Below are 19487 nucleotides of genomic sequence, written 5' to 3'. Positions count from 1 at the left end.
CTTTCCAGAGACAATTTACAAATAAAATCCACCTTTGTTTTGCTGCAGCAGGATGATGCTCACCCACGGTGTGATATTTCAGTGTCTGAGAAGCAGAGAGCAAAGCAGAAGTGATCAACCATAACCTTACCTCCCAGCCCAACAGATCCAAGTTTCAGGAAAGAAAAAGGCATAAATGATCAAACAAAGGAATTATTTCAAAGAGGAATCGTAAGGCAAAAGTCTCTCTTGGATGTAAAGGTACTCCAAGTTCTCACGCTGGTGTTTTGTCTTTGAAAAGAAGAACTAAACTTTTAAAGCCAAAAGGTGCTTTTCAGAGAAGATAAACAGGGAGGGAGAGGAGCTGGAGGGGATAAACTAAAATAACGAAAGCAGTGATGAAGGACTCAACCCAGTGTGGTTTCTGAGAGCAGTGTGGAAATGTTTGCTGTTGGAAGCCCACATGCAGTCACTGCTCTGGCTTTTGGCTAAACTGAGTAATTTCTGTGAGGAAGAAGTGACCCTGAAACTTTCTGTGGCTCTGGGCTGACTGAGAAGGGAGAGGGGCCTGTCAGGAGGATGGGATGGATCCAGGATGGATGTGGCTCCTGGTGCAGGAGTGGTGCAGGCAGAGGAGGGGCTGCAGTGCAGGGGCAGGTGAGGAGGAGTGACTGAGGTGGGGTGAGGAGCAGGGTACTGAGTTCTGCTGCCTGTCCATGATCAGCTCCTCAGTCCTGGTGCACTTCAGACCTTGTCCTAAGCAGGAGTAACAGCACTTTTCCATATGTGATGTTTAGTGAAGCACCTGGAAGGAGAGGGAGTTGTGCCAGCTCGGTTTGGACTCGATGCTGTTGGTCCCTTCCAACTCAGAGTACTCTGTGATTCTGTCACCCCCATGGCCCTGGTGTAGCTGCCAGGGAGGAGTTCCTGCACTCTGTAAATCACCACCAAGGACCTTGCCCCAGACTGGGATCTGCCTTAGAGGTTCTTGCTGTTGACTTCGAACACACACTTTGGGACAGCTCCTGCCTCGCAGTCCCCTCACTGCTGCTGAACACCTGGGGATGCCCAGCAGGTGAGTTTGGGAACTAGATTGGTTGGAGTAGAGGTGCAGGGTAAGAGAACCGTGCTATGCCTGTGATCCTGACCTGCCCTGGCAGCAGAGCAGGGTCTGTGCTGTGGGGCAGGAGGGCAGGACAGCGGGGCAGTGCCCTGGAGCTGTGCAGGGCTCCATCCCTGTGCCAGGAGGGAGCTGCTCCAGGGCAATGGGGGACAACAATCTTCTGTTTTGCCATGGGGTTAAATGCCCCTGAGCTCTGGGACAAGTGTTCAGGGCGTGGAGGTCAGAGAGTGAAATGTGGGGAGGCTGCACAGTTCCCTGTTGTCTTGGAGGGAGCCAAGAGTTCTGGACTGTGCTTCCAGGTGTTTTGTGCTGCATTCCCTGGAAACTCAGTTCTGCAGGGTGATGCCTGATGATTGCTGCTTGTGCAGGGGTCTGGAGGGTGGGAGCAGAGGTGTTTGGTTCCCAGATCAGACTGTGTAAAGCTCTGCCCTCACCCTGGAGAGCTGCCCTGGCTGAGCGGGGATGGGAGCGGCAGCCTGGGCTTCATTCTTGCTTCTGTGCAGAAACACGGAACAGATCCCGGGGCTGGGTGTTCCTGCCGTCTGTGAGAGCAGGGATATGTTCTAACCAGGAGTATGGCATGCCCAGGGTGTGCTCAGTGTGCTGGGGCAGGGCCACCCAGCAGCACCCACCCCAGAGTAAATCCTGGGGCTGATCCCGGGCTGGAACAGCAGGAAGCAGGTGGACGGGATGTTTCCTGCTACCAACAGGCTTGCTGGATCCAAATACAGCTGTTTAAATACAGACAGAGGTGTCTCTCCCACACCAGCCTTTTTCTAGGCTGAAATGTATAAAATGTGGAAGAAAGATTTTCACTCTTTCCCTGTACAAACCTTCCGGTGACTGTGGTGCTGGTCAGCGGGGCTGGCAGGGATCAGGGACCCCTGCTGATCCACGTGGGGAGGCTGTGGAGGTGGCAGGGTGCTGTGGAGGTGGCAGGGTGCTGTGGAGGTGGCAGGGTGCTGTGGAGGTGGCAGGGTGCTGTGGAGGTGGCAGAGGTGCTGTGGAGGTGGCAGAGGTGCTGTGGAGGTGGCAGAGGTGCTGTGGAGGTGGCAGAGGTGCTGTGGAGGTGGCAGAGGTGCTGTGGAGGTGGCAGAGGTGCTGTGGAGGTGGCAGAGGTGCTGTGGAGGTGGCAGAGGTGCTGTGGAGGTGACAGGGGTGCTGTGGAGGTTGGGCTCTGCTCACCTACATGTATTTCTGCAGGCTGTGGCTGTTCCCCTTCCTGCCTTCCTCACAGCAGCGGAACCTGACCCCGGTGCTGAGGTTTGCTCGGTGATGTGAGCACCACTTGGCCAGACCTCAGCCCTGAGCAGGGGCTTTCCACCCCTGTCCCCCAGGCCCAGCCTCTCTCAGAGCCTGCTTGCCATAACCCTCCACTCTGGTGCTCTCCAGGGGTGGGTTTCAGCGAGGCTGTGCTTTGGTGTGACAGCCACCCCTTTCTGCAGGACGTGGCTCAGAGGGGTCCTTGGTGAGGGGCAAATGGAGCCCCACATCAGCACCGTGGGGAGTGGAGCCCCAGTCCTCTCCCTCCCCCGTTGTCCCCCCCCTTTTTCCTGCCTGGGCTCCTGAATAATGGAAGGGCTGTAATGGATCTGGCCTGGCTCTCTGCTGCCCCAGGGGACAGGCTTGGCCTCCCCTCCTGGTCAGGGATCTGGTGTCCAACAGGAGCTGAGCCAGGTGAGCTGAGGGCTGGGTGCCTGGGGGAGGTGGCTGGGCCCTGCCCTGGGTCCCCTCTGGCCTGTCCCACCCCAGTGCTCTGCTCCAGCCCCAACTGGTGGAACTGGGGGAACTGGTCCTCCCTAGCCCCCTGAGCTGGGCCGTGCACAGCCTGCACAGCCACAGCCTCTGCACCTGGGGCTTCTCTTTCATTCTCCAGCTTGTTCCAAAAACAAGCAAAAATGTGCCTTTTAGCCTCATTTCAGCCCCCTCGCTGTTCCCCCAGGGCAAATATTTCAGCGAGCAGAGCAGGTTTGGGTTTTGGGCCAGTGGGAGGTTTGGGAGTGGCTCTGGGTGCTGGGCCCTGTTGTGCCCAGGTGCTGGGGTTGTGCTGTGCCCCTCACAGGACAGATGGGTGGAAGAGCCCTTTTCTAGCACCCCAAACACTGTTTGGGGTTTGTCCCATAGCACAGGGGGTGACTGGCTCAGACTGGGCTTGTGGGACCTTTTGGAGCGCAAGAGGACCCAGGAGCACCCTGCCTGGGCACTGGGGGCTGTGTCCTGGCTGGGCATTCCTCTGCTGCTCCAGGCAGGATGAGTGTGCCCTGGAGAGGGTCAAATCCTGCCCTAGCACTGCACCCTGAGGTGGCACATGGGGACCAAAGGGGGGTTTAGTGGCTCTGCTGCAGAGCTGGGTGTTCCCCATGTTCCTATGGCAGGGGCCTGTGGTACCCACAAGCATTGGGGACCCCAGGGCTGTTTTGGGGATCCCGGGGCTGTTTTGCAGACCCAGGGCTGTGTCAGGGACCCCAGGGCTGTGTCAGGGACTCAGGGCTGTTTTGGGGTCCCCAGGGCTGTGTCAGGGACTCAGGGCTGTTTTGGGGTCCCCAGGGCTGTGCTGGGGATGGGACCCCAGGGCTGTGCTGGCCCCACCACCCTCCCCTTCCTTCCCACAAGGACAGGAAGGACCCAGCCCTGTTGTTTCCTGCAGGGATGGGGGTCACGGGACACCTGTGGTGACAAAAGCCCTCCCCCTCCCGCGGCTGCTGCCCTTGTGACGCCTCCCAGGAGCCACCGAGTCCCACGGCCCTTCCTCCCCAGGGCACTGAACATAAACCTCTGCTGGGGGCACCAAACCGGCTCCCTGGGCCCTCCTGGCATCTCCTGGCCCCTGCCCTGGTGGGAATTCGGGGCTGCCCTTGCTCCAGGGCAGGGGGGGTGTCCCCACCGAGCCCCCCCTGTGGGGACAGAGCCGCTGGCATCCCACGATGGGAGTGTAAGGATTTAAAAACCAACCAGGGGGGAAGCAGATCCGGGAGCCTGCGGATGTTCCTTCGTTCCTCCCTCTCCTTCCCGGTGCCATCACTCGCTTCCTGCCCTGCAACATCTCCCTGTGGCCACCTCTGTCCTGGCAGACGAGCCCCAGGCACCGTTCCCGTGTGAGGATCCGGGACTGGAAGTTACCACGGGGGATCTGTAGAAGACGGAGCCTTGGAAGAGACGTGGGGCCTCCCTGGATGTAGGAGAGGTCCAGGACAGCAAGGAGAGCAGGGAGGTGGGATCCAGGTCTCTGTGGGAATAAATGGGGAGGGTAGGACTGGGGTGAGGGAAGGGTCTTCCTCTGGGTTTGGGTGCTGTGGGTGAGTGGCTGTGTTGGAAGGAGCTGGGCTGGTTCTGACCCGGGGAAAAGTGATGCCATCGGGCTCCAGAGCTGTGTTCCTGCTGTGGATCCAAAGGAGGGAAACAGTGAGAGACAAAGCTTGGAGAGTGGAGAAGCTGGGAACAAACTGGGCCGTGGAAGGGCCCACACCTTGGCTCCTGGGGGTTACAAGGGGTTCAGTCCCAGCCCAGCCATGATGCCCAGTGCTCCAGGGGCACCCGGGCTGGGTGGGGAAGCCGTGGTGTCCCTGGGCTGGGTGGGGGACCCGTGGTGTCCCTGGGCTGTGTAGGAAAGCGGTGGTGTCCCTGGGCTGCATCCTGGCTGGGATCCAGGCAGCCAGCTCTGCCTTGCGGTGCCAGGGGTTCAGTTCTGGCTCAGCAGCCTCTGAGGTTTTTGCCACCTCAGCCCAAGAGCTGGAACACAAACAGGCAGAGAGCCGTGCCAGCTCCGTGTGCAGGCCTCTGCTCGATGTACGTCGTGCTTTCCCCTCAGTGCCACCAAAGTGGCAGGTTGGAGGTGGAGTTTGGGATGCTGAGGCTTGGCAAGAGCCCTCGAGGGGGGTTGATGCTGCCAGCGGAGATGGGGGTGGTGAGATACAGCCGGTGCCATGGTGGGATGCCCGTCCTGAGGCTGCTGCCATTCCTGGGGTCCCCCCCCGGGGTCCTCCCCGGCCCGGCCGGTTCCTGAGGCTCCCGGGGCAGAGGCTCCAGCCGACGCTCCTCCTCTGCGGGAGGCAGGCGAGGGCTCGGGGTGGGGCTTTGCCGAGCGAGGATCCAGAGTCTGGCCAGCCCGGGGAAGTTGCCAGGGCCGAGCACCCCCGAGCCGGCGAGACCGCCGCCCCTCCGTGAGTCTCTGCTGCTCGGGGGGCTCGTCCGGAGCGCTCCTGGGCAGGAGCCAGCTCTGGGGGCACGGGAAGGGCTGCCGGGGGGGTGAGGGCAGGGTGGTGGGCTTGGGGTCCTTGTGCTGTCAGAGAGGAGCCAGGTGACTCCTCACCTGTGCTGGGGGGCTGTGGGACACCTGTGCTGACCAAAGGCTTTGGCTCCCGGAGTCGTGTGCTACCGACACACGGCATTTCCCCTCCTTCCTCCCCGTGGGACCACCCTTGGAGCAGAGACACCCCACAGCCTGTGGGGCTGGACCCCGGGCTGGCTCCCAGGAGCCCCAAATGGCGATTTGCCCATCGGGGATGTTGTGCTGCTCCAATTTGCCATGTCCCCCCACACCACTCAACTTCTGGCTCTGGGTTCCCCCCTGTCCCTCTCCATCCCGGGGACCCTCCCAGGGGGGTGGGGAGGGGCACTGACCTGTGCCGCAGGAGACCTGGCGTTCATCCCCCTGGGTGATGCAGCCTTTATCCTTTTTGCTTTCTCTGTGCCTCAGTTTCCCCCGGCGTGGAAAGGCGCTGCTGGCAGAGGGACAGGGAGCCCTGGCTGTTCCCTCCTCCCTGTGCAACCAGCCCTGCTCTCCCAGTGCCAGGGGAAGCAGCTGGAGCCGCCTGCCCACGGGATCATCCGGCCCTTCCTCACAGCCTCGTGTGCCCTCAGTCCCTTCCCCTCTCCCTGGACCGACTCACGGCTGCTTCGGCACACGGCCCGTTTGGCTCCGGAGTCTCCCGGCAGAGTGGAGGAGTTTGGCTCCAGGCAAGCGGCTCTCAGCAGCCAGCTCCTCCTGGCCGGTGTCCCCAAAGCGGGGTGGCTTCTAGGGATGTCCCCAGTGGGGTGCTGAGCTGTGGGGAAGGTACCTGAGGTGCTGGAACAGGAGCAGGGACAGGGATGCTCCCTGGAGTCCCCCCAGCCCAGTGGGTGTGTCCTGACTGTCTCATCCAGGCGGGCTGCTTTGTGTCTCCATGGGGGCAAAAATCCAAAGCCCAATTAGGGGGCTAATTATGGGGTAGGGCTCGTTACCTTTTGCTCTGTTAAACCTGCCCTGCCGGAGCTGCCTGTGACCCCTGTTCCCCATGGGCTCCCTTGGAGGGAGCTGCTGCCTGGGGGAGCTGGAGGTGTTTTCCATCCAGGATGGGCTGTTGGCAGCCAGACACTCCCCAGCAGCCAGAAGAACCTTTGGCCACCCAGAGTAACTGAGCACCCAGCCTGTGCTGCCCACCAAGCCTCGCCCTTCCCAGCTCAGATCCCAGGGGTCCAGGCTTGGAAATCTACGTCCAGCGTGGCTGCAGGGAGTGATGTCCCCCACAGCTCAGCTGGGTCCCTAAGGCTGCTCCCCCATAAACTGGTGAGCTCCCCATGGCCCAGAGCTGGGGGGGAAGGAGAGGCTTTGCTCCCCTGCTCTCTGGACAGAGATTTTTAAGCAGCTCCAGGAGCTCGTTGTTCCTCCGAGTGCTCCCAAAAGCTCACCCACGGCCGGGTTCCAGCCCAGGGGAGGAGGCTCCTCTGCTCTCCCGGCTGGGATGGGCTGTGCTGCTCCCTGGGGGAGCGGCTCCCTGGCTCCAAGGGTTTGTCTCCGTGTTCCCAGGCGGATGAGGGCAGTGGCACAAGGACAGGCTGCCCGTGGCATTGGGGGCACCTGCTTGGCACCAGCCTGGCGAGGTGCTGACAACCCCCCAACGGACTCCTGAGCAGGAAAACTGGGGGGGTTCTCCTTAAAATAAGCCCAGCACATGCTGGGGCCAGAGAGGTGCTGCGTTTCCACCTGGGGCCTGTGGGTGGGCTGGGAGCATCCCAGTGGATGGAGGGAGGTGTTTAGGGAGAAGTCCTGGGAAGCTCGGCCTTGGTTTGGGAAGGTTTAGGAGGGTTTTTCCTCCATGTTTGCACTCAAAGATGCTTTTGACCAAGACAAACTGAGGTGCTGTGAGCGGTTTGGATGGGGCTGAGCGTGTCTGCCCTGCCAGGATGGGCAGTGAGTTGGTCTCCAGCTTCTCCTGTTCCAGGGCAGCCCCAGTCATATTTAAACTGGAAAATCGCCAGGCAAACACAGGAGTCTTTTAGGCTCCTGCCACGCCTCTGCCACAGCGTAAAATATCTCAAGGGCACCATGACTTCCTCGAAGGTGACACTGTGCCCTCAGGGACACCTTGTTCTTCCAAGCAGGGGATGTGGCTGGGATGGGACCTGCCTGGAGGCAGGAGGGGAGCAGGGCGGGCAGGAGGGGCTGGGGGGGCTGCTTCACCCTCGTGGTGCTGGAAGGGCAGCCCGGGCTCATTTGGGACCCGAGTGTTTCCCAGGGCACGGTGCCAGGTCCCGAGGTGTCGGTGGCTGCTCCACGGGTGTCCCCGTGACCCAAAAGCTCTCCCCAGGGCACGTGGCACCTGCATTTCTTCCGCCTCCAGCTCTGGGGGTGCTTGGGGGGTGTCTGAGGGCAGCCTGGGTGTTGTGGGGCTGGGCTGGGGGCGGATTTTGTACCTGGCTGATTGTTTTCCTGGCTGAGTTGGGGTATCCTGCCCCACCTGCCCAAAGGGGATCGTGCACAAGTGCCCCCTGATGCCCTGTGGCTGCCCTGGGTGTGCACCCCTGGGTGCTCTGGCCAGAGGGCTCAGTCCCAGGGGTTCATCCAGGTGCTGCCCCAGGGTCCCATCCAGGGGATGGGGGTTTTCCTTGGCTATTCCCCGACATGGCCCTTCCTCCACAGCCCTCAGCAGCACCAGCCCGGTGCGATGCGATGCTCCCTGAAGCGCTGCCTCACCGCCATGCTCGCAGCCTCCTTCCTTCTCCTCCTCCTCCTCCTCCATGGGGGCAGCCAGCAGGAACAGGATCCCCTGGAGGTGAGTTCCCAACCACTGATGTCCCTCTGGAGTGGCCACTGGAGCATCCTCCATCCTTTCCTGCCCCACATGGACCCCAACCCCAGCTCTGCTCCCTTCCCCGCACTGTGTCACCCCCAACCCCAGCTCTGCCTTCTCCTCTCCCTGGAGTTGCCCTGGGCAGTGAGGCCTCCCTGGATCCAGGAGCTTGGAGGGCAGGACAGGGGTTCCCCCTCACTTCTGGGACCCCTGCTGTCGTTCCCCCTTGCTCCCGTGTGTCCGTGGTGCTCCGGGCTCTAACCTGGCTCCCTGTGGCTCCCACCCAGGTGGATCTGAGGGGCCTGAGCCCCGACACGATCCTGCAGCTGCTGCGGCCAGGAGGAGCTCAGCGCATCCTCAGGGACATGGATGAGCTCTCCCCACTCCACAACATCTCCTACCATGTCCTGGCTGGTTCCCTGGCACCCCAAAAAAGTGAGTAGTTGGGAGCCCAGCCTGAGCAGGGCTCTGGGTCTGCACGTCTGTCCCAGCACAGCTGTCCCAGCACAGACCCATCGCTGCTGCTGCCGGGGCAGAGAGGGGCCATGTCCACCCTGTCGGGGTGGGAGATCTGCCAACACCCCAGGGGGGCTCTGGGGACCTGCCAACACTGCTCTGGGGGCTGCAGGCGTGGGGGAAGCTCCACATGCTCCAAGTGTGGTCCATGTTTCTACACCTTGGCACTGGGGTGACCGCAGGCGTTTTGGGTTTCCCAGACCTCTGTGGGAAGGGTGGCTGGGATCCCACCTCCCTGGGGTTGAGGTTCTTGTGGAAGTGGTGGAGCTGGACCATGGGGACACCCACACAGGGTGGGAGATGTGGGCCAGGCTCTTGGGCGGGGCACTGAAAGCAGCTCCCACACAAACCCCGGGGGAAGGAGCTCAGGGCAGCCCCACGCGAGGCTGTGCTGGAACCAGCCCGTGGATGGTGCTGCACGGAGCAGCAGCAGGAGAGGCTGAACCCCTGCTGGGCCGTGGGGAGGGCAGGACTGATGTCTCATCCAGTGTGGGGCATCTCCACGAGGTTCAGGGCAGGGCACACTTCCAGGATGTGCAGCCAAGCCAACGAGCCATTCCTGCCCTGTAGACTCTGTGCTGTTACTTCTCCGGGTTTGGCTTTTTAAAGGTGTTTTTCCCAAGTATTTCTCCTTCAGAGGAGCTCCTGCTGCCTCATCCCGTCCTCTCCCTGACCTTTGGGCCCCTTCTGGGACACTGGGGGGGCTTCAGCTCAGAGAGGACCCTCCACCTTGGACACGGGGTTATAAACAGCATTAACGGTGTGGGGTGGCCACGGGAAGAGCTTTTTGGAGCCCCCTCCTCGTGGCCTGCGGGGAAGAACCTCCCCACGGTGCATCCCAGGTCACGCCTTTCCTTTGCCGTGCAGAATTCCTGGCAGTGGGATTGGCGTCGGTGCGGCGGCCGCGCGGCTTCTACCTGCCGGCCACGCTGCAGTCCCTGTTCAGCCAGTCCACGGAGGAGGAGCTGCGGGAGATGGTGGTGGTGGTGCACCTGGCCGATGCGGATCCCGGCTGGAACGCGCGCGTTGCCCTCAGCATCGCCCAGAAGTTCGCTCGCCACATCCTCCTGGGCCGGCTGCTGCTCATCCACGCCCCCCACGAGCTCTACCCCACCCTGGAAGGGCTCAAGAGGAACTTCAACGACCCCGAGGAGCGGGTGAGGTTCCGCTCCAAGCAGAACGTGGACTACGCCTTCCTGCTCGCCTTCACCGCCAACCTCTCCTCCTACTACCTGATGATCGAGGACGACGTGTGGTGCGCCCGCTCCTTCCTGACGGCCATCCGCAAGGCTCTGGCCTCCCAGGAGGGCTCCAACTGGGCCACCCTGGAGTTCTCCAAGCTGGGCTACATTGGGAAGCTCTACCGCTCCAGCGACCTCCCTCGCCTGGCTCGCTTCCTCCTCCTCTTCTACCAGGAGATGCCCTGTGACTGGCTGCTCGTGCACTTCCGCCACCTGCTCACCCAGAAGGACGTCATCCGCTTCAAGCCGTCCCTCTTCCAGCACATGGGCCTCTACTCCTCCTTCCAGGGCACCGTCAACCGGCTGGAGGACGACGATTTCCAGGCCGATGCCTTGGACGTTCCGGACAACCCTCCGGCATCCTTGTACACCAGCATGGCCGTCTTCGAGCACTACGAGCCCCTCAAGGCCTACAGCTCGGCAGAGGGCTATTTCTGGGGGAAGGACCCAGCAGCCGGCAGCGTCTTCTCCGTGGTGTTCCGGCAGCCGGCCCTGGTCAGCCGCGTGCGGGTGCTGACGGGCTCCCAGGAGCGCCGCAGCGACTTCCTGCGCGCGGGGGTGCTGGAGCTGGGCCGGTGGCGCCGCCGCGACGGCCGCGACTGCTCCACCTACATCCCGGTGGGAACCTTTGAGAAGGGCACCGTGGACCGGCGGGGGCTGGAGAGGGGTGTCCTCGGCCCCGTGGAGTGTGTGAGGATCCGGGTAACCCGGGCCCAGAGCGAGTGGCTCATCATCCAGAGCATTGATGTCTGGACCGCGGCGGGCACCTGAGCATGGCTGTCAGGGCACAGCTGGGTTTTGTTCTGAGAGGTCCTTTATTTTTCTCATTCCCGTTTTTTGATAAGGAATTAAATTACTGACTCCTGCTGGCATCTGCCAAGGGATGGGAAGCACTGCTGTGGGATGTGGACGGGGCCAGGAGCAGGGCCAGGAGCAGGGCCCACCAGGATGTGCCCATGCGGGGGATGCCCCAGTGAGCAATGGAGCGGGTACAGGGAGGGGAGGAGGCTGGGCAGTAGAAAACATTTCCTCCCAGGAAGGATGATGTACAGGACGAAGCTGATCAATTAATTAACAAATCAAGTTATTAATCAGGCATTGGCAGTTTTTGCAGCCTCTCCACGTTGTCCCTTTCCTAAGTTTTCTAACTCACCCAAACTGATTGCTAACTGAATTCTTTTCCTCCCCTCCTATCCCATTTCCAAGCTGTTCCTGGGAGGGATCAGGGGAAGGTCTGGGGCTGGTGCTCCCCAAACCCCCCGACTGGTGACCAGCCAGGTCCCGGTGCTGACCGAGGTGGGCGGTGGCCACCAGATGGACCCATCGTGCCGGCTCAGCTCTCACCGGCTGCTTGTTCCCCCCTCGAGGGAGGAAAGAAATCAGTTCCCAGGGACCACACCCTGTGTCCATGCAGGATTCCCACCTGGAGGAAAGGACAGGCAAGATGGGGTTTCTACAAGGGGGAGAAAGGTCCAGAACTGAGCTCTAGGGAACAAGGACGGGTCAAGGAAAATGTGACCTCAGGATAACGTGGAGCTCAGGGTCCTTTTCAGCCCAGTGAGGGGCTGGAGGGGAACTGGGGAACACACAGGCCCCCAGAAGCTTCTGTTTGGGTTTGTCTGGCAGGGTCATAATCATGGTCCCAGACTCGACTGGATGATCTCAGAGGGTCTTTTCCAACCCAGGGACACACCTGCAGTGCCCAAACACCCGAGTGCCATAACCACAGCTCTGGCTTGAGTGGCATCAACTCACCTGCCGGGCACTGGAAGGCATTGGAGAGCCCCAGACCTGGCATGAGGGGACTTTTTCCCCGAAAAAAAGCCACCCAGGTAGTGGATCTTTGTCTGCATTTAATAGAGAGATGCTACACGATGAACTCCAGCACCTCCTGACGTTCCAAATGTTCTCAGTGTGCACATCACAGAATCACTCTGGTTTCCTGCACACAAGCCCAAGTCCGGCCAGAGCTCTCAGAGTGCTTTGAGTAGCACAAGTGTCCCCTCCCCAGGGCCCCAAGGCCCAGACAAGTGTTTCCAGTGCTCCAGGAGAGCCTTTGCCCTGGTTCTCTTGGACACAAATGCTCTGCCCTCACTGAGAGAGCACCAAGGGTCACCAGCACGGGTACAAACAGAAAGGTTTCTCCCCAGGAGGTTTTTACCCACTGCTAAAGAATGAAAAGATATAAATGTAAATCAGCTGGTTTTACCTGCTGGACTCTTCCTGGTGCAGGTACTAATTGGGTTGGTGATGTTCACCTGCACAGAAACAAGCTGCAGCCTCGGCTGTGCTGGTGTAAACCTGGACAGACTTCACTGGGGTGTGGAATCTCTCCATGTACACCAGGATAAGTGGAAGCAGCAGCTGGCAGGAACCCCCTCCTCTTCCTCCCAGTGCTGCACACGTGCACCACAATGCCCAGTTAACATCAGTGCACGCCGGAGGAAGAGGAGGAGGAAGTGGCTGCTTCATCCTGGAGCAGCATCACACAATTTATCCCACATCAAAATTACCCCACTGTTTTTATCCATGGAAGACTCAGCCAGCTCCCAGCGCTCCGTGCTGAGGTCCCTATCTGATCTGGGGTGGGCTGATGGAGCCCCAGGAGTCCAGGGCTTCCACACACAGCCCCAGGATCAGCCGGGCAGGGGAAGGAGCCTCTGGGCTCTGAGAGGGGAAGGGCAGGGGGCAGAACCAGGGGAGGCATTTGGGGCTGATGGAGACGGTGAATCAGGGAAGGGTTCGAGCTTTCGGTCCAACACTGCGGTGTCCTGACAGTGATCCCTGTGCGGCTGCTCCAGGAGCTGCCCCGTGTCCTGGGAAGCGCTGCCGAGGGCCCACAGGGATCTAACTCAGCATCTTGTGCCGGTCAAACACCGTCTTCCTCTGCTCCTGCACCTGCCTCTTCCAGCGCTGCTGGGCCCCCTCCACGCGCTCCAGCACCGTGTTGGCTCTGGCTCCGGCCGGGGTGGGCACTGCGGCCAAGGAGCGAGTGTCCTGCAAGGGAAGGGAGCAGTGGGGAATCTGGGAGTGCCCAGCCCGGGAGAAACCACAACTGACTCCGGGAGAAACCACAACTGAAGGAGCAACTCAAGGCTTGAGTTGTCCTGAGGAAGAACCACCTTTCCAGAGCTCCTCAACACCAGCCCCCCAAATCCTCTCTTGTGGGGACCACCCAAATAAAAGCCCCCAGGACAGGAACTGCACCAAGTCTAAAGCTCTGCTGGAAACCCACTGCTTGGAGTCTGCAAGGAGCCACAGTGAACCACCCCCTGAAACACAGTCAGAGACTGCTGCTGTGGATGGGCATCTGTTGTGGCACACGAGCACCACGGCCTGTCCCAGCACCTAGCACTAAGATAAACCTCACCTAACACCAGGCATTTACAGAGTGCACCTGGATGAATCCAGCACGCTGGACTAAGATAAACCTCGCTTAACACCAGGCATTTACAGAGTGCACCCGGATCTAACTCTGGATCATTGCTGTGGTGCAGGGAGCGAACCCACAATTCTAGGATACAGTTCACCTCCTCCTGCAGGACCTCCTTTTTCAGCAGAGGGTGGTAATGGAGGGACTGGGCATACTGGAGCAGCTACTCCTCACTTATATCACAGTATGAAAGAATTGAGCCAAATAGTTTATACTTAAAATACAAACAGGACAGTCTGATCCAGTGCTAAAATTGCAGGAATTTCATGCAGCAAGAAATTTGTCCTCCCCCAAAATGTGTGTATGTGTGTGAGAGACAGAGAGACTCTCTCTTTGCTGCTAGGTCCTGATCTTTCTGACCAAGCTTTGTATGCCAGTGTCCCCCAGAAAGATGGGATTTGAATGAAATTCTGCTCTGGGGAGAAACACAAGGACCAACAGCCTGGCTACAACAGGGCCCAGCCCCAGAGCAGAGTCAAACAGCCCCTCGAGGCTGCTCTTTGAGTGTCTGTAAGATGTTCCAGCAAATACTTAAGCCCATCCTTCCCTGGAAGCTCAGCACCAAGTGACTCCACCTGGGACACTGCACAAATAGGATCCGTTTGAGTTTTGGTTCCATCTGGACACAGACCAAATTCAGGCCACTTGGGACAACGTCACCCCCTGCCACAGAGGACAGGGTCAGGGTTAGGGGTAGAACTTTGAGACCTTTTAAGGTTAGAACTTTGATTACTCCCTGTGCTTCCGCAGGACTTGCACAGATCTGATCGAAGTGTTCCCCTGTGTGGGTGCCCCCAAAGCAGCAGTGCTGGTCCCTCCCTGGCTCAGAGGAGACAGGAGGTCACTGTTTCCCTGTCACCCACCATTCTGTCACCCTGTCTGCCCCACGAGCAGAGCCCCCCCGGTGCCCCCGCAGCCTCACCTCGCTCTCCTCCTCGTTGTGCAGGGGGTGGGTGTAGGGGTCGGGCTTGCGGATCAGGGGGTCCACGAGCACCAGGAAGGCCATGTACAGCAGCAGGGCCCCCACCACCGACAGGTAGATGATGATGATCACCTGGAGAGGAGCACGTGGGAAAGGATCAGCACCATGGGGAAGAAGCACCACAGAGGTCACAAGGTCCTTTGCAGCTGCCTCTGGTGTTTGATCTCTTCTCTCATTCTCGTTTTGCTCACAAGGTCTCCTGCCCTTGCCAGGGGCTGACGATGTGCTGTCACTGCACAGGCTGTGCTGACCCTCCTCACTGTGCCAGCTCAGGCCACGTGCTGCACGTGAGAGGACACCAAGAGATGGCTTCCTGCTCAGAGGTGCTTGGCACTGTCACACATCCCCAGCAAGAAAACTCTTCTTGCAGCTCCTCACAGCCAAGAGCATTCCTGACTCAGACACAGAAATCACATTATCAGTCAGGTGAGAAAAGACCTCTGAGATCATCGAGTCCAACCTGTGACCGATCCCCACCTTGTCACCCAGCCCAGAGCACCAAGTGCCACGTCCAGTCATTCCCTGGACACCTCCAAGGACAGTGACTCCACTGCCTCCCTGGGCAGCCCCTTCCAATATGTAATCACCCTTTCTGTGAAGAATTTCTTCCTAAGGTCCAACCTAAACCTCCCCGGTGCAGCTTAAGACTATGTCCTCTCGTCCTGTCACTGGCTGTCTGGGAGCAGAGCCCAGTGCCCACCTGGCTCCAGCCTCCTTCCAGGGAGTTGTAGAGAGTGAGCTCCTGGCACTGCCACAGTGTACCCACTGTGACAGTTGGATTTTCTCTTTCTGGGCTCTTCTGCAGGAGCCCAGAGTGCAGCAGTGCCTGGGCTGGCATGGCCTGGCCAGGAGAAGGAGCCAGGCCCGGGGCAGAGCTGCCCTTACCTTGATGGTGGTGGTGCTGCGCTCCTCGTACTTGCACTCGCAGAGCAGGCAATAGGCCTCCACATCGTTCCCGGGCACTGGCATGGGCTCCACCACGTGCAGGCAGTTGCTGCAGCACAAACAAAGGTCAGCAGCAGGACAAGGTGAAGGTGAAACCAGTGCTCTGTGGAAGGACATTGGGGTGACACTTTTGTGTGTCCCAGCTTTCCCTGCAGGCTGATAACGCCGATGCGGTTTTAGGAGCTCCCCTCACAGCTCAGCTAGTCCTGGGACAGACTGTCCAAGTGCCTTTTGCAGGGATCCAGTCCAGGGGAGGGGGACTGGAGGCTCTTGACACGTGCCAAGAGCCGTGGGTTAAGAAATCATCCCAGATTCCTCAATTTCTGTTTAAAAACCGCCCCTGGCATGGGTTGCACATCACCTACCACAGCTCCCTCTGCAAACACACAGGCAGGGCTGGCACCAGCTGCCAACTCGGGAGCGTCGGTGGCTCTCATGGACTGAGCCCTCAGGCTTCCAGCCCAACTCACCAGTCCTTCTGGGACACATTCTTGTTGTAGATGTGCCCGCTGATGTTCCGGTACGGGGGGCAGATGCACTTGCAGCGAATGTCCTCGGAGCTCTGCAGGGGCAGAGGAGCCAGTGAGGGAGGGAACCCCCAGTTCTGCCACCCTCACCACCCCGGGCTGGGGACAGGTTGAACATCCTCTGGGACAGAGAACACTCCACCCCAGAGAACAGTTCCCCCCACTTCCCTTCTTCCTGCACTTTGACATCAGCACCTTCCCAGGTTTAACATGTCCCAGAGCACCTCGGCCACTTCCAGCACCTCCAGCCAGGTGCTTTTCGAACACATTTTAAAATGCAAACTCCAAAGCCCAGCAGAAGGCAGGGCAGGGGCCACTGTCACACACAGTCCCAGCCCTACACAGTAAACACACCACAAATCCATTCCTTATCTTTGCAAACATCCCCAGCTGCTCCTCTGCCATTCTGGCTCTGCTGTGCCCCTCCCGCGGTGCCCAACGCTGTCACCCACCTTGCTGGCCTGTGCTGGGGGGCACAGGAGGCAGCCCAGCAGCACCAGCAGCACCACGGGGCTCACGGAATTCCGGGAGCACTGGGCAAACATCATGGGAGCCTGAGGGAACAAAAACTCACATCCAGGATGGAGGATCTCATCTGAACGCAGCCACAACGAGGGAGTCAGAGCTCTTTTTTTGGCCCACTCGCCTCAGTGTTGCCCAGGAAGGGGGATTTTATCCCTGAATCACAGCTGATGCCAGCCAGAAACTCCTGGGAGCACTTTACACAGATCCCCAAAAACACTCCTATCTGAAGAGCTTCCACACCCCCTACAAACACACATCCAAACTACCCCAGCCTTGCAAAAACATCCCTGATTTCCTCACAATTTGACTTGCACAAAACCTCCTGTTCCTCTCTTACTGCTGTGGAGCCCTGCAACAGGTATTTTGCTGCTGACAGTTGTGCTCAGTAAAAAATACAGAACCACGAAAACCACAGAGCAAGAGTGACCCAAAGATACAGAACCAGGAAAACCACAGAGCAAGAGTGACCTTGCAGCACACTGGGGCCTCACTGCTGTCATAAAGTTAAATAAACTTTTGTGTCATAAAAGTTAAATCACTCATCTTCTGATACTCAAAGGCTGCTGAAGGAACCAGTGTATTTGCCTGTCATGAGCCACAAGCCATGGGAAAGGAGTGGAATATTCCTAAGTATTCCAAACTGATTCTTAAACCTCCTTTAGCCCAAGATACCTGTTCAGTAAAATCCCGATTTTACAATTATTCCAAGCTGGCAGCTTGATAAATTCATTAATCACAGAACCCAGAATCGTTTGGGTTGGAAGGGTCCTTAAGGATCATCTCATTCCAGCCCCCCATGTGCAAGGATAAAGCTGTTCCAGAGATGTGTGTTTGTACAAGTCCATAAGAATATTAATTTCTCTGCACAAGGCCAAGCTGGCCTTGCTCAGGCTGGTGTTCAACCTCAGGGGCAGAAAAGGAGGAGCAGGTCTTGGGGACCTTGGGACAGCTCAGAAAAGCCACTTCAGCAGAGCTTTACTCAGGGAAGGGAATTTACACCTTCAGTAATCAGCTCCATGTTAATCCCACAGCTCACTCCAGGTACTTCTACTCCATCACCTGATGTTGATTCCATTGGGATTTACATCACTGCAATATTCTTTGCTTTATCTTTAACAACACTATAAACTCACATAATGGAATACCAACACCAAGTTCCTTTCTTCTTTATCTAAACAAAACACCAGCCACTTCTAACAAGCTGGCCTGCCAAAACCCACCAAAATGCATTCCAGTCCTATCTCCTCAGCCCAGGATTTATTAACCCTTTGCACCAAAGTTTCAACAATCTCCTCACACAGTGGTCCTTTCCTGGCAGACTCCCCTGCACGTCAGGGTTTCAGGTCCTCATCACAAATCTGGGGAACAGGACTGAGCTGAGCTGCACGTCCCCCATTGTGGGTTTGCACTTTGGTTTGAATTTTTAACTCAACAGTGGGGCGGGTGCCTGGAATTGAGTTTTAGCCTCTCAATTGAATTCAGAACATCTGGTTAACTCATAAATGCCATTTTAACAAAAGCAGGGGAAAACACGTGATCTGTTCTACCCTAAATAAAAACTCAGAATGGCACCTGGACAGAGTCCACCCACCATGTAAAACACCCGCAGCCACACAAAGGATAATTTATCTGTGGTTCTTTCTGACTCTGACAGCAAAGGGGCACGTGCACACGTGCCTTAGAGCTACTGTGTTCCAGACGATCAACCCAGCCCACAGCAGCCGTCTGTCCAAAAGGATCTGCCCAAAAGAAGATGGGTGGTTAAGGTGAAGGTGAAGGTCCTGGGGCCGTAACTGAGCATAGCAGCCCCCAGGAATGAACCCCTAGAAAGATGCTCGCACACACCCACCCCGTGCTCCTTCTCCCAGTAACCTCCTCACCCTGAACATCCCCATCCCTGGGAGTGTCCAGGGCCAGGTTGGACGGGGCTTGGAGCAACTTGGTCAGTGGAAGGTGTCCCTGCCCAGGGCAGGGGGTGGCACTGAATGAGCTTTAGGGTCCCTCCCAACCCGAACCACTCTGGGATGATTCTGTGAAAATCACCCGGAGCCCTTCTAAGACTGCGATGGATCCGACCCCCTTTTGCACCATCTGTGCTCGAACCACCCCCGACACCGACCGGGGTCCCCTCAGTTCCCGTCGAAGGCCCGCGGATGCTCAGCCCTCCAGGGGCTCCCACAGCCCGGCCTCCCGGGATGCCTGCGGTGATCCAGGCCGCCCCCCCTGACCGAGCTGCCCCGCAGCCCCGGGGGGGTGAAGCGGAGCGGGGCCGTGAGGGGCCGGTGCCCCCTCAGCCCGCCCGAGCGCGGCCCCGCGGCCCCCCCACCCTACCTGCCCCTCACACGGGCCCGCGCCGCCGCCACAGCCCCCGGCCCCGCCCTGAGAGCCCCGCCCCCCCTCCGCTCCCTGAGAGCCCGTTGGCTGCCGCGCGTGACGATCAGTGACAGGCAGTACCCTTGGCCAATAGGAAGGCAGAGGACCGGGCCGGGTGCTGAGGGAGGGTGTGCGTCTCCTTCGCGCCCCGCAGAGCTGAGGGGACGGGGGAGCGGGAGGGTGCGGGATGGTCTCGCTCAGGGGGTTGCCCGGGCGGCATTGCCGTGGTCGGGCGGTGTTCTGCGGACGTGGCGCGGGCAGCTCCCGCTGGGCTCCCGTCGTGGGACTGGGCCGCCCCGTCCTGGGATTGAGCCGCGGGACAGCCCCGCTCTGCCCTCAAAGCCCCATTTTCCTTCACAGCGTCGGGCTCTCTCCTCACACCACGTTCCCTCTCACAGCCCTGCTCTCCCCTCAGCCACTGCTCTCCCCTCACACCCCTATTTCCCCCTCCCACCCCTATTTCCCCCTCACACCCCTGTTTCCCTCTCACAGCCCCGTTCCCCTCTCACAGCTTCGGGCTCTCCCCTCACACCCGCTCTCACCTCACAGCCCCCTTTCCAGTCACAGCCCCATTTCCCCTCGCAGCCCCATTTTCCCTCACATGCTCGGGCTCTCCCATCACAGCTCCATTCCCCCTTCACAGCCCCATTCCCCACCACATCCCGTTCTCCCCTTTCAGCTCCGTTCCCCCCTCACAGCCTCGTCCTCTCCCCTCACACCCTGCTCTCACAGCCCCATTTTCCCCTCACAGCCCCATTTCCCCTTGCAGCCCCATTTCCAGTCACAGCCCCATT

The 19487-nt window shown here is 59.2% G+C and overlaps 2 protein-coding genes across 5 annotated transcripts; one reads left to right on the top strand and one right to left on the bottom strand.

Annotated features, from left to right (window-relative positions):
• Positions 1-42: 42 nt before the first annotated feature.
• LOC116798240 (alpha-1,6-mannosyl-glycoprotein 4-beta-N-acetylglucosaminyltransferase-like) lies at positions 43-10774 on the top strand. 3 transcript variants are annotated; one of them, XM_032710452.1, is made up of 5 exons: positions 43-1054; positions 4174-4313; positions 8001-8133; positions 8439-8586; positions 9535-10774. In XM_032710452.1, exons 3-5 carry the CDS (start codon positions 8026-8028, stop codon positions 10677-10679), a joined length of 1401 nt encoding a protein of 466 aa, XP_032566343.1. In that variant the 5' UTR covers positions 43-1054; positions 4174-4313; positions 8001-8025; the 3' UTR covers positions 10680-10774. The 3 variants fall into 3 exon arrangements, with proteins under 3 accessions (XP_032566343.1, XP_032566342.1, XP_032566344.1); XM_032710451.1 differs by lacking the exon at positions 4174-4313; XM_032710453.1 differs by lacking the exon at positions 43-1054 and having other exon boundaries at positions 3882-4324.
• A 967-nt stretch (positions 10775-11741) lies between these two features.
• Positions 11742-18704, bottom strand: TMEM9 (transmembrane protein 9). Of its 2 annotated transcripts, none has more exons than XM_032710459.1 (6): positions 18652-18704; positions 16248-16349; positions 15739-15830; positions 15209-15317; positions 14264-14395; positions 11742-12905 (listed from the first exon to the last, which is right to left on the bottom strand). In XM_032710459.1, exons 2-6 carry the CDS (start codon positions 16341-16343, stop codon positions 12756-12758), a joined length of 579 nt encoding a protein of 192 aa, XP_032566350.1. In that variant the 5' UTR covers positions 16344-16349; positions 18652-18704; the 3' UTR covers positions 11742-12755. The 2 variants fall into 2 exon arrangements, with proteins under 2 accessions (XP_032566350.1, XP_032566351.1); XM_032710460.1 differs by lacking the exon at positions 18652-18704 and adding an exon at positions 18440-18564.
• Positions 18705-19487: the final 783 nt, after the last annotated feature.

Source organism: Chiroxiphia lanceolata, chromosome 25 (assembly GCF_009829145.1).
Source record: "Chiroxiphia lanceolata isolate bChiLan1 chromosome 25, bChiLan1.pri, whole genome shotgun sequence".
NCBI classification, from domain to species: Eukaryota; Metazoa; Chordata; class Aves; order Passeriformes; family Pipridae; genus Chiroxiphia; species Chiroxiphia lanceolata.
This window is presented reverse-complemented; position numbering and strand designations above follow the sequence as displayed.